This window comes from Sphaerodactylus townsendi, linkage group LG04 (genome assembly GCF_021028975.2).
Source record: "Sphaerodactylus townsendi isolate TG3544 linkage group LG04, MPM_Stown_v2.3, whole genome shotgun sequence".
NCBI classification, from domain to species: domain Eukaryota; kingdom Metazoa; phylum Chordata; class Lepidosauria; order Squamata; family Sphaerodactylidae; genus Sphaerodactylus; species Sphaerodactylus townsendi.
The window spans coordinates 30,036,996-30,050,493 of NC_059428.1; the positions used below are offsets into that span (position 1 = coordinate 30,036,996).

At 46.9% G+C, this 13,498-nt stretch overlaps 1 protein-coding gene across 2 annotated transcripts; it reads left to right on the forward strand.

Moving 5' to 3' along the window:
- The first annotated feature begins 423 nt into the window (after nucleotides 1–423).
- On the forward strand, nucleotides 424–11,462 carry SHISA2 (shisa family member 2). 2 transcript variants are annotated; one of them, XM_048494919.1, is made up of 2 exons: nucleotides 424–2,253; nucleotides 8,477–11,462. In XM_048494919.1, the coding sequence occupies exons 1-2, from the start codon at nucleotides 1,914–1,916 to the stop codon at nucleotides 8,947–8,949; spliced, it is 813 nt and encodes a 270-aa protein (XP_048350876.1). In that variant the 5' UTR covers nucleotides 424–1,913; the 3' UTR covers nucleotides 8,950–11,462. The 2 variants fall into 2 exon arrangements, with proteins under 2 accessions (XP_048350876.1, XP_048350875.1); XM_048494918.1 differs by having other exon boundaries at nucleotides 425–2,253; nucleotides 8,402–11,462.
- Nucleotides 11,463–13,498: the final 2,036 nt, after the last annotated feature.

Sequence of the window (13,498 nt, forward strand, 5' to 3'; positions counted from 1 at the left end):
GCACATGCAGAATCAATTCATTTTCAATGCACTTTGCAGCTGGATAGTGCAGAATGGCAAAATCCACTTGAAAACAATTGTGAAAGTGGATTGAAAGTGCATTATTCTGCAGTTGTGGAAGAGGCCTCAGTGTATTATGCTTCTCGGCCTTTTGGCTAAGAAAGTATTCTCTATGTAATTCACTCTGAACTTCCCGCCTGTGCTACTCCTCCCAAGTTACATTTTCTTGCCTTTGGACCGGCAGCGTGATCTGAGGAGTGCACCTCTCCAGCTTTTAAAGTGTAAGATGCTTCCAGGGCATATTGATCGCGCCTTAGCGGACTGTCCCTATTCTCCACGCTGACGATTGGGCAGCCCCCCCCCCCTTTTCCTACCAGCGGATCGCCGCCCGCCTTCCCCTCCTTCTTTAGCAAATCGATCCGCTCTCGGCCACGGCGAAAGGAAGGAAACCAACAGCTCTCCATTCAGGGAGGAAAGGGGAGAGTGGGAGTGGAGAGCCGGCCTGCAGGACGCATGCGCGCCTGGAGGGTGTAGGGTGCCTATAATAACACAGCCAGCAAGTCGGCGGAGAAGCAGCGACGGGAGCCCGCGCGCCCCGGGAACTCCTGCTGGCCGCCACCTCCGGCACATGAGCCGGTCCGGGAGCGCCCCAGTGGCCGCGCGCCTGCAGGGAAGGGGAGGGCCGGCCAGCTGGCTGCAAACGGCGGGGCGCCTCCTTGCAGAGGAGTGAGGCGGAGGGGCTGCCCGCCGGGGGCTCCTGCTGGCCTCTGCCAAGGCGCGGGGAGAGGAAGACGAGCCGGCGGCTGAGAGGGAAAACTCCGGGCGGGACAGCAGAGCGCGGCCGGCCAGGTGCTGCTGCTGTTGCTGCTGCTCCGGCTGCCAGCCTGAAGCTTCGCGCGCTGGGGAGTTGCCGCCCGGCGGGGCTGGAGTCACTTCGGGGCGGGCAGGCGGCGATTGAGACTTTTTGAAGAGGCGACGAGGGCTGACAATGGACGTGGTTGGAGAGTGAGGCGGGGGAGCCTGTCCGCGCCTGCCCTGCGCGCCCCGACGCCACCCCGCGGACTTGCCGGAGGGTTATGGTTGCGGGAGCGCCCGGTCCCGCCTCGGCTGGGCTCGCTGACCCTGAGCGGCGAGTGGGCGGGGGAGAGGTCTTGCGGCGCGTCTCCCCCCCGGGGCCCCCCTCCGGCGGCCGCATTCCTGGGGCGGCGTCCAGCCCGCGCCTGCTGCTCTCCCGCTTTCAGCAGCCTCCCGGCACTGTCTCTTCGGACTCATGAGAAGGGCGGCTCGGAAGCGCCTGCGGAGCCCCGGAGGCAGCTGCTGCCTGCCGGGCGAGGGAGGCGCCCCCGGCCAGTGAGTCCGCTGTGTGGCGCCTCGACCCGGCTCGTCGGGATCCCTGCTCCGTGGGATTGATTCCTTCCACCTGGCCCCCTCCCCGCCGACTGGATACCCAACTAGCTGTCGCCCCAAGGCGCTCTGCAACCTGCCGCGAGGAACTCGGCGAAGCGGGCGAAGACTTTACATACAGACGCCCCAACAAGTTCTCCATTCCCAGCGTGCCCCGGGCAAGCCAGGCCAGCGTGGCGCCGCTGAGTGCCCGCGTGGGTGTCCCCACCTGGGCAGAACATCTCCAGGGGCCCCTCCTCCCCAGAGCGCCGGCAGGCGTCCAGAGCTGCTTTCCTGGGCGGTGTGACCCCGCTGCTAGGAGGACCGTCCCGCCCCGCGCATCCTGAGACATCGCCTCCCACCGCACCAAGTTGTGCCCCCACCGCACCAAGCCATTTCTGTGCGTTCCTCTCTCTGCTTCGCACGACAGCCAGGGGAGACGAGACGCGCGTCTAGGGGACCTGCACGTCTGAACGGTGCCCGGGTTGGGACGTCGGGCGCTGCTGCTGGTGCTGCCCCCTGGCGGTGCCATGTGGAGGGGGCGCTGCTGTCTGCGGCGGGCGGCGCTGGGCGGGGGGCTCTGGCTGCCGGTGTTGCTGCTGGGGCTGCTGCTGGGGCTGGCGTCGAGGGCGCGGGGCAGCGGCGAGTACTGCCACGGCTGGCTGGACGGCGCGGTCTGGCGGGACGGTTTCCAGTGCCCGGAGCACTTCGACGACGGCGACGCCACCATCTGCTGCGGCACCTGCGCCCTGCGCTACTGCTGCGCCCGAGCCGAGGCCCGGCTGGATCAGGGCGTGTGTGACAACGACCGGCAACAGGGCGGAGCCGAGCACGGCCGGCCGGACAAGGACATCCCCGACGGCGCGGCAGGTAGGAGCCGCAGCACCGACACCCCTCGCCCCGCTTGCGTTTTCCAGCACGGGCAGCGCTGGCCTCGCCTGATCCCTAAAGAGTGTGTGTGTGTGTGCTGTTAATTGCATCACAGTACAAGTGACAGTTCGGTACTGATCCCCTCCTTATGCATACGCATACATAAGACGTATATTTAGCATTACAACAGCCCTCTAAGGTAGATTGACTCTATTGTCGTCCCCCACCCCAAAAGAGGAGTGGGCTGGAGAAAGAGCAGCTAACGCCTGTACCTGGTGGATGTGGCATTTGGACTGAGTACCAGGCTGGTTATTCTGTCAGCCACCTCTTCAGCATAGGGGGCAGCTGCTGGTGTAGTGGTTAAGAGCAGGTGGACTCTAATCTGGAGAACCAGGATTGAGTCTCCACAACCCCACATGACCGGCGGGCCAGGTTTGTTTGCCCACTCCTGCACATGAAGCCTGCTGGGTGACCTTGGGTTAGCCCCAGTATGTTCAGTAGTCTTTCAGCCATACCAACCTCACAATGTGTCTGTTGTGGGGAGAGGAAGGGGAAAGAGTTCATAAGCCCCTTTGAGTCTCCTTATAGGAGAGAAAGGCGGAGAATAAATCCAAACTCCTCTTCTACTTTTTGCAGTGGCATGGGCAGTATAACTTTAAAATTGTAGGCCAGTGTAGGCCTTTCATTCAAATTATACGTGGGGGACATGTGACCTGTGTGACCTGTGAGCACATGATATTAAAAGTGCTCGTATAAAAGTTCTTGGTTCAGCATAAAAAACAGGCTTTGTAACATCCTCATTGTCCATATATTAGCCAATGAAGTGGCTCATATTGTCTTCTTTCCTTAATTTCTATATATTTACCATCCACGTACCAATAGAGGTTTGAAACAAAATGACAAATGTGTAATCAGCAAAACTTTGTACGTGGGATAGCGGTTACTGTGGCATGTGAGGACTGGCAAGGCATGGGTAGAAATCCCAGCACAGACAAAACTCACTAGGTGACCTTGGGTCAGTCACATTCTTTCCAGCTAAACTTACCTCACAGAATTGTTGTGAGGGAAAACTGTTGTGTACGATTTGCTGAGCTCTGTGGACAAAAGGCAGGATAAAAATGTCAAACGCTTATACCTAAAAAATCTTCTTGGTCGCTAAGGCGCTACTGACAAAGATCTTCTCAAGAAGAGAACTTTGACTCTCAAAAGTGGATTCCCTGAAAATCTAGTTGGTCTTAAATCTAACTGTTCTACTTCAGACCAACATGGCTCTCTTCGGAAACTGTTGCATCCCAGTTGAATCAGACGCTTCAAATTCTATGTCCAGACTCCTCTTGTGAGTTTTTGACTGGGATACAACAAAACTCTCTGGCGTAGCACAAGGGGGGGACACCGCAGGTGGAGCAGCAGCGGAGGCGTGGCTGAGCCATCGAGGGGGCGGGGCAGGGCGGGCAACGCTGCGGCAGGGGCGTGAGGCTCACATGTGCCCTTGGCACAGTTTCTCCTCGCTCCACCTCTGACAAAACTAGAATCCTCAATGGGTCACCTGCTTTTGTTTTGAACTACATTCATGTTTAAACCTAAATAGAAAGCTTTATAGATTAAAAAACACCAACTAAATAATTTATTGTACTAGCATGCACTCAGAAAATAAGCAATGTCTCTAGATAGTTAGATTTGTTCCTGTTTAACCTTGTGTTTACAGAAATGGTGTTTGCAGTGGGTTGGAGCCCATCTAAAATGTCCACGTGCAGACCGGCAACCTCACAGTCTCTCCCCACCCCCCCTCACTGCAGTCTGAAATGCCTCCCTGAAATGCAACTGCGGGTGCACAGGAGACTTCCAGAAGCAACATGAGAGCTTGGAGGGCTGCTATGGGAAGGCACAAAATGGGTCTCACTTGCACGTGTGGATTTTTACAAAGAGAGAATCCAGCCCTGTTTTGATACCATCCACGAAGCAAGCCTGTGCCCCCCCAACTACCATTGAACGTGCCTTCTGTTGTGTGCTATGTGCCATCAAGCTGCTTCGAACATGGTTTCCCTATGAATTAATGACCTCCGTAAACATCCTCCCTTGGGTCTTGTAAACTGAGGGTCATGGCTTCCTTGATTGAGTCAATCCATCTAATGTTGGGTCTTCCTCTCTTCCCGTTGCCTTCAACCTTTCCTAGCGTTATTATCTTTTCCAATTACTCTTCTCATAGTGTGACCAAAGTATGATAGCCTCAGTTTAGTTGTTTTAGCCTCGAGTCTAGGGAGCCTTCTTTACTTGGTTATTATAACATATATAAATGTATGAAGTTGCCTTGTACCCAGTCAAGCTACAGATTCCTGGAGTTAACCTTACCCACTCTGTCTGGCTGCAGCTCTCCAGAGTTTCAGGTAGACTAGTTATCAGCCGTCATTTAAGTAAAGGTGCCAGAGATCTTCTTCATTCAAAGCATGTGAACATGGAGCCAAATGCCCTCCCCTATCTGGGGGAGGAGCGGCAGAAAAATAGGTTGAGTGTGGTTGAGCTGCTCTTTCCTTGCAGATAAACAGGAAGCTCCCTTGTTTTCTTAGATCGTGTGTGTGAGCATAGGGTGGTCAAGTATGGCAGTGTGCTGTTTTATATTTGTGTCAACAAGAAGCCGTCTGCTATCTAGCTATGACAAATTTGGTGGGCTTAATGTCTTCCGACTCAGACATCTCCCAGGGCTTTCTTTTCCAAAACATCCTGGCAAAAGCTCTGTTTACTGCTTTGATGTTGTTGGCTCATTAACCTTTTATTCCATAACTTTTGTGACTGAATGATCTGTGAACACCATCTGCTTCTGCTGATACAAATACAACAGGTGGCCCTTACGCTGGAGCAGTTCCAGAAACCACCAGTGTGGATGACATGATTGACAGCAGCTAACCATGTGGTCCAGGACTTAAAAACTCACCATAGTTCAACATTCTATTTGTCTATTTATTTACATAAACCCCGTTTTTCTCCACTGTGGAGACCACAGTTCACAACATTGTTGCCCCCTTCATCATTCTATCCCTACAACAAAGCAAGGTAGGAGGCATTGTAATGGGAACCTATGAAGGTCCTCCCAAAAACTTATTCCTGGTGCTTATGAAGTAATTCAGGATGTTTATTAAAATATTATAGATTCTGAGGTCCTAACTGAAACCATCTCAGCAGCCATCTTAATAACCCCAACTGCGCATATTCTTCGTAGACTCTTTAGGAGTCAGACAGAGTCTCCTCCATTCATTAACTCTATTAACAGCTTCATTCTTTTGTATACTGATTACCACAATACATTAGTCTGAGAGAGAATGACTTGTCCTGTGGTGGCGAACCTTTGGCACTCCAGATGTTATGGACTACAATTCCCATCAGCCCCTGCCAGCATGGCCAGGGCTGATGGGAATTGTAGTCCATAACATCTGGAGTGCCAAAGGTTCGCCACCACGGGACTAGTCCAAGGTCATCTATGTATTAGAAGCTGAGGGCATAATCCAGATGTAGTTGTATCTAATGCATTTTTATCCTAGTTTTCTTCCAAAGAACTTCAGGTAATGTCCAAGTCTTTCCTGTCATCATGTTGTCCTCACAACTACTCTATGAGGTAGGTTAGGCTGAAAGCAAGGAGTGACAGCCCCAAGCTCACCTAACAATCTTCTTGGTTCAGTTTGGATCTGAATACAAGGCTCCTTCCGCACATGCAGAATGATGCACTTTCAATCCACTTTCAATGCACTTTGCAGCTGGATTTTACTGTGCGGAATAGCAAAATCCACTTGCAAACAATTGTGAAAGTGCATTGAAAGTGAATTATTCTGCACGTGTGGAAGGGGCCCAACTCTCTCAGATTATGGCCCAGTCCTCAGGCCGTTACATCACACTGGTTCTCTGTTTCAGCAATTAACCTTTGAAGTCCCGATAAAATTAAAGATGCACACAAAGTTAAGCGCTTATGTGACTCTCTCTTGGAAGCTGATGGATCAAAAAGCTCCCTGAACTTTACTTCTTCACAATGAAACTATTTATATAAACTGTGACAGCAATTAAGAATGTCAAAGTAAATTTATAAAATCAAGGTCTGTAGTCCTTTTTCTACCTGATGACTTTGGTGAACATTTTAGTACCAAGCAATGAAATTCAGTATTTTTGAGAACGTGGGTAAAAATGAGAAACATACGATCATAGTGGCCACTATAATCTTATGCACATGGCTTTGTTTTTGTGGGTGTTAAGTGCACATAGTCCTGACCTGGATGGCTCAGGTTAGCCCAATCTTGTCTGATTTCAGATGCTAAGCAGGATTGACCATGGTTAGTAATGGGATGGGAGACCACCAAAGAATTCCTGGGCTTCTGTGCTGAGGCAGGCAACAGCAAACCACCTCTGTAGTGTTCACGTTTATAAAGCATTATAGTTTTGAGAAAATCTATGTACAAGCTGAGGAAAAGACTGAGTATAAAATAGACCTGCTTTTTGCTGTGTCTTATTATTGGTCTGAAGGTCAGTATTGTCTACTCTGACAGTGGTTCTTCAGCCTTTGCTGCTACTTAACTGCCTGATCGTTTTAGCTGGAAATGCCAGAGATAAGAACTTGGGACCTTCTACATGCAAATCAGGTGGTCTACCAGTGAAACAGAATCCCTGAAAAATTTGCCCATGGTTACCCGATAGCATCATCGCAGGAGCAGGATTTGAATTGGAACAACTCTGTTTCACCCCTTATAGCAGGGATGGCCAACCTGTGGTGCTCCAGATGTTCATGGACTACAATTCCCATCAGCCTTTGCCAATTGGCCATGCTGGCAGGGATTGATGGAAATTGTAGTCCATGAACATCTGGAGCACCACAGGTTGGCCACCCCTGCCTTATAGTGACCTCACTTCACAAATCTTGAATAGGTCCCAGTAGATACATTGCCAAAGAGGACCCTACATGGATAGACAGGTGACGTATAAATGTTTTAAACTAGATTAAACTAACAAATAAATGACCAAGCAAAATAAATAAAATAAGAAAAGAAGCTTTAAATGTGATTTAACACTATCAGGCAGCAAGAACGGTGACATTCTTTTCAGATAAGCATGTCTAATTCTTCACTAGTTTGGGAAAAGGGGAGTAAAATGCTTCTGAAATAGAAATATTAGACACCCTTCTTTTTTACGTAACCAGGACACTGATGAAATTGGGAAAAACCAGGTACTAGTGACAAGGTGTGCCTGTAATTTGATTCAGCAGCTCATTCGGACCTTACAAATGATAGTATTGCACTTATATCCTTTTTAGCATTGATGTTTGCATTCATCCTATTAAAAATACTGATGAGAAAAACTTAGACAAGCAGAAATGTTTCACAAACATGTATCCCTAAGGAACGTGGCATTTCAGTTTACTGTCTTAACCTACTTGTTTCTATGCCATAAATAAATAAACAAACCACATCCTCTCTTCATCATGTGCTTGTGTAAGGGAAAACTTCTGTCTTTTGACATCTCTTTGGGAAAGGCTTGGTAGATACCCAGCATTTGGCCTGCTGTTGGTGAATTCTGCACTTACCAGCACTAGCCTGAAGTGATGTTATAATTAGAGATGGTGTACTCCTGAAAAGTGTATATACACTGCAGAGTTTCCATTGATTTCAGTAAGGCTAGGAACAAGTTTTGTGCAAGTCCCAGCTGAAATCAGCGGAGCTCATGCAACAGTAGCACTTGGAGGATTGCTTAAAGAGAACGAAATTGAGGCGCTTCATCACGCCTTGTCTGGCTGATCCAGTGCTGTTCTTTTGCTACTGGCTTCTTGATCTAAGAGAAATATGGTCTTTGCCTTGTAGTAAAGCATAGCCTCTTGGCCTTTACAGTTCTGTAGAAAATACTGAAGCAACAGTTCTGATGGTTGATGCTGCCAATGTTCTCTAATTACATCTTTATTTTTCAGTCCAGTGTGAATGTGTCAAAAAGCTTACTTCTGGTGGGTTTTTCCTATTAAATAAAAGAAGGAAAGCAGCTAGGAAAACGCATGATTTCAAACGTGGTCCTTTCCATTACAGTTTAAGCATATGCATCAACACCAGCCTCATCATGTTTTTGTTATGCATAGCTGTGCAACGGTGGCGTCTTTTTAAAAGCGTGTTTTGTTTTCTGTTGGCAGTGCCTATCTATGTGCCGTTCCTTATCGTTGGATCTGTTTTTGTTGCCTTCATCATCTTGGGCTCTCTGGTTGCAGCTTGCTGCTGCCGATGCCTGCGGCCCAAGCAAGAGCCTCAGCAGAGCAGAGCGCCCGGAGGTAACCGGATGATGGAGACCATTCCCATGATTCCAAGCGCCAGCACCTCCCGAGGGTCGTCCTCACGTCAATCAAGTACTGCTGCCAGCTCCAGTTCCAGTGCCAACTCGGGGGCCAGGGGCCCCCCTACCAGGTCTCAAACCAACTGCTGTTTACCAGAAGGGACCATGAATAATGTATATGTCAACATGCCTACGAATTTTTCAGTACTGAACTGCCAGCAGGCTACACAGATAGTGCCGCACCAGGGACAGTATTTGCACCCGCAGTATGTAGGATATGCTGTTCAGCATGACTCCATGGCTCCCGTACCACCTTTTCTGGATGGTCTCCAAAGCGGATACAGGCCAATTCAGTCTCCTTATCCTCACAGCAATAGTGAACAGAAGATGTACCCAGCAGTGACTGTATAACTTGAAGGAGGGGAGGTGAATGAATCACACAAACAATATATATATATTGCTCCAACAGACTGAGTGGAGGATAAAGCTTTTGGGACAAAGTCTGCTGAACATAATTTGTAAATAATTTCAGATGGCTCGTGCATGTCAGACTGTGTTTATATATTTTCCCCCCACCCCCCCATTGGATTCATTTGCCAAAAAAAGGGAACACCCTCTCCGAAGATATCTTTGAATTAACATTTCCGAATAGTTCTTCCATTCCAGTGCATGATTGACAGAGGCAAAGGATTACTCTGGAGAGGTATCTACATTTCAAGTAGTTAAGTGTTTGTGAAAGTGAGTAGATGCCTCAGCCAATAAGTGCCCTTCAGGTGCAATACAGAGGAATTTGCCTAGATAATAGAATACATGCTATAAAAGATCGTATTTTAAAAGCATCCTCCTCTTCCGCTAACTACTCTTCATATTTGCTGTACTGACAATCATGGTGATGGCAGAAGGCGATACAGTGCATTTCTTGTTAGCTACAGAGTCCTTGGAGCTTAATCTGAAATCACCACATTTTATGATAACAATTTCCTCCATAGGCAGTGTGCAAACAATTTCATTTCCAGAGGGACTTGAAGCGATCCAGTGTTTTTGGATCCTTTTGTCTATTTGGCTGTGATCCAAAGAGTTTGCTACCACCTCATCTTCTTTCAATAGCCGCATCTGCTCTTGAATGTCCCCTTAGAGATGCTGGCCAGATGACACAAAGGAATGCCACGAGCCCCCAAAGCCCCCTTGGTTTCTTGCACCTAGCTGAGAAGGAAATTTGTTGGTTTCTGATACAGCCAGGATCTTCTGAGATTTTGAAAAAAGGGTTACTTACCTTGTTTTTTAAATCAGAAGGGGAAAGGTTTTGTTTCATCCGGTAATAACCACAGAAAATGATGATTTTGGCTTTTTGTCCTTCACATTTCAAGTTTGATTGCATTTATAGACAAAGTTTGCAAAGGCTACTGCAGTCCTCACAACACAGTTGCTTTATATTTTAACTGCAGTGGCAAGCAATGGATTGCATCCAAGGGTGTCTCCAGAAGGACCCCACTTCTAGTTAAATGGAAGCCAAAAATGAAATCCAGGCCCAGGTGGTGTGTGCCACAGACATCGGTGTTCATTTCTATTACTGCTCTTACTGACCATCTGTGGTGTGTGTGCATATGAAATCAGTCCCAACAGCTGTATTGGGAATGACTCACACAGCTATAACTATAGAAAGATTTCTTTAAAGGGTGCTAGAAGTAAATACCAAATCACTTAAATGCTTTTGGGAGGGGAATCGCAGACAACACCATCTTTATATCTTTCCACTGTGTAAAAGTGATTTGAGTAACAAATTATTACAAACTTTGGGGTGCCATTATCTGAAGGATACTATTGCACTAATCTTGATGAATTCTATTGGTCATCAGCTAGGGGTTTGGGCAGTTGTTATAAAAGAATGGGAAGATCAGCAAAAGTATTTTCATCCATTTTATGCTTTGGGAGTCCAGTGCTTGTGGGGCTGCAAACTTTTTCAAAATGTATGTAGGGGTCAGCTACCTGGAGTACAAAGGGGTTTTCTTTCTGGGTAAACATACATGAGCTTGTGCTTCAAGGTTAGCTATTTTGGTCTAAAAGCAGCAATATAAGAGACATTCAATACGTTTCTGTTTACAAAAGCCAAACGTGTTGTCAACTGTGCTAATTCAATTGGCTTAAACATTTTTTACATGCACAAGTAAAAAAGATAGAAAAGGAAAAATGTTTCTTCACTAATGAGATACGACTATGAGTACACAGATAGTCAGTACTCTGATCCAGAGAACTGGGTGCACTTGGGAGTGTCCTTTACAGCTTTTGCATGTATGAATTTTATACCATGTAAGAACTGTTCACATCAAACACTCCTGATGGATGATTGTCCCCTACAAAGTACTACAGTGAAAAATGACCGGGTCTCACATTTGGGAGATACTGCAGGAAACTTTTTGCAGAGAAAAAGGATGCTGGGTCTCCAAGAGTTTTAGTTGAAATGATATGGAAGGTGCTCAGCATCTCGCTGGATTAGTCCCCACTGTTTGTTTATTTTCAGGGAAATACTCAGAGACTACGGTTAGCTTTTTTTTCCAACTGTAAAATAAAGTTAGCAGTCTTTTTGTCTCTTTCCCAGAGTTCCAAATTTCACAGATTTCACTGCACACACCATTTTGCTTACATGAAGAATCAGGTGTATTTCCTGGTTTACTTGTTTATGAATAAGTTAAATCGACACTATGTAGAAATGAATTTACAACAGATGGGGGAAATGCTCTGAGTTGTAATTTTTAAAAAATAAGTTTGTGATGTGGTGTTTTATATGTCTTGTATAATAATGTAAAACCAATGTTATTGTTTGGTATAATTTTTTAGACAAAATTCTTAAAGGGAACTTGAGTAGGCGATTCTTACAAGAGAAAACAAAAGATCTTTTGTTTCATAATAAATATTTTATGGCGTGATTTTGTTCTCTTTTTCAGATTTAGTTTAATTGACTGTTCTTCATTTCTCACTTGTTTGGGAATGCTTTGAGATGTAAATATATGAGGCATGTCACAGCCAGAGTGTGTACTGAAATCCCATTGATTTCCATAGGAAACTTTAATACATTGAAATCAGTGGGAATGATTAAGATTTTTTTATTGTAAAACAGAGAAATTCACAGAGAAATGCCTAGGGCAGGGGTAGGGAACCTGCGGCTCTCCAGATGTTCAGGAACTACAATTCCCATCAGCCTCTGTCAGGGGCTGGTAGGGGCTGATGGGAATTGTAGTTCCTGAACATCTGGAGAGCCGCAGGTTCCCTACCCCTGGCCTAGGGAATCAGAAGTGTGTGGGTGGCCAGGGTGGGGGCCGACCTGCATGTATGATACCGTGTTTCCCCAAAAATAAGACCTACCCCAAAAACAAGCCCTATCATGATTTTTCAGGATTTCTGGAGGAGGCTTAAAATATAAGCCCTACTCCAAAAATAAGCCCTGCCGGTAGTTACAGATCAGGATGATGTGATCCAGCAGGGTGCTCCCTGCCAATGGGGATGCGGATTGCATTACATATGACCGGGAAGCAACGGGGCTGCCGAGAGCCCGCCTTAATAAATTGTGAAGGTACCGTATTTCCCCTAAAATGAGCCCTAATGCACCTTTTGGTGCAAAATTTAATATAAGACCCTGTCTTATTTTCGGGGAAACACGGTAGTTCTGTGGAAAAATATTTCAACAGGTGTCGTTTTTGTTAGCTGTGTTAGTTAAGCTTCACTGGCTAAAATCACCTCTTTTACTCAACTAAAGATATAGGAGTCCTGCCTTTATTTGCATGAGATCTATCAATAGTGATTATCCATAGTATCTAAGTGCCCAGGGTAGTATGTCTCAGATTTCCCAGGGCCATGACTCTAGAGTGTCCATCTCTGGCCCACCAGGCATTCATGGACCTAGATTTCCATCAGCCCTTTTCAGCATAATTGTAGTCCATGAACACCTGGAGCAGCAGTGGCATAGTGGTTAAGAGCAGGTGTACTCTAATCTGGAACCTGTACATTCCAACACACGCCAGCTGGGTGATCTTGGGCTAGTCACAGTTTTTCTGAGCTCTCTCAGCCCCACCTACCTCACAGGGTGTTTGTTGTGAGGGGGGAAGGGCAAGGAGATTGTAAGCCCCTTTGAGTCTCCTATAGGAGAGAAAGGGGGGAATATAAATCCAACTCTTCTTATCTGGAGGTCCAGAGTTGGGATACCCCTGCTCCATAGCATATGTTTTGCATGCACAGGTTTCCTGCTTGAATTCCTGATATATCTTGCTAAAAGATAAGATACAAGATTTCTGTGTGAGATCTTACAGATAATACTGGGAGGGTAACAGTTGTCGTCGAGCCTTGCTTTGGAGGTTCCCATGAAGGAAATGATACCAAGAGGAAATGGGGAAATGATACCAAGAGAAAGCTGAGTTCATCCAGGGTTCTCTGAACTGAAAATCTTGTTCTTCATTAACTTTGTATACTTATATATCTATTTACCTCATTTATGTCCCAGCTTTCTTTCCAGTGGGCCCAAAGGCCCCCTCCACATAGCAAATGTATAAAGCGTTACAGTTGGGATAAAGGAACCTGGTTTCGTGTTCACATGCATCTATGCCGGCAGCGATTTGAGCCCACAGAAACAATCTGGGTTGTTGTCACGCCTTCACGTGGAGACGTTTTGAAAATTTTAAAATTCTATTTTTAAAAAATTATTCTCATCAATGCATAGTTACGCAGGGATGCACAAATGAACCCCCACAGCCATGCTGATGTTCCACTATTCAACCATTTGCACCTGCATAGCTATGCAGATGAAAGCCACTTATTTTTAAAAGGAAAACTGAGGCAAATAAAGTGTCTACTGCCCGGCTGCTCACTTGTGAGTAGCTGCAACCAGAGGTGGGATCCAGCAGGGTCTCACAGGTTCCCGAGAGTAGGTTACTAATTATTTGTGTGTGTCGAGAGGGGGTTACTAATTGGT

Bases quoted from the DNA above. Each gene is read 5' to 3' on its own strand.
- SHISA2 (XM_048494918.1), top strand. From the start codon at position 1,914: ATGTGGAGGGGGCGCTGCTGTCTGCGGCGGGCGGCGCTGGGCGGGGGG. The intron at 2,254-8,401 runs GTAGGAGCCGCA...TTCTGTTGGCAG, and splicing joins CATCCCCGACGGCGCGGCAG to TGCCTATCTATGTGCCGTTC.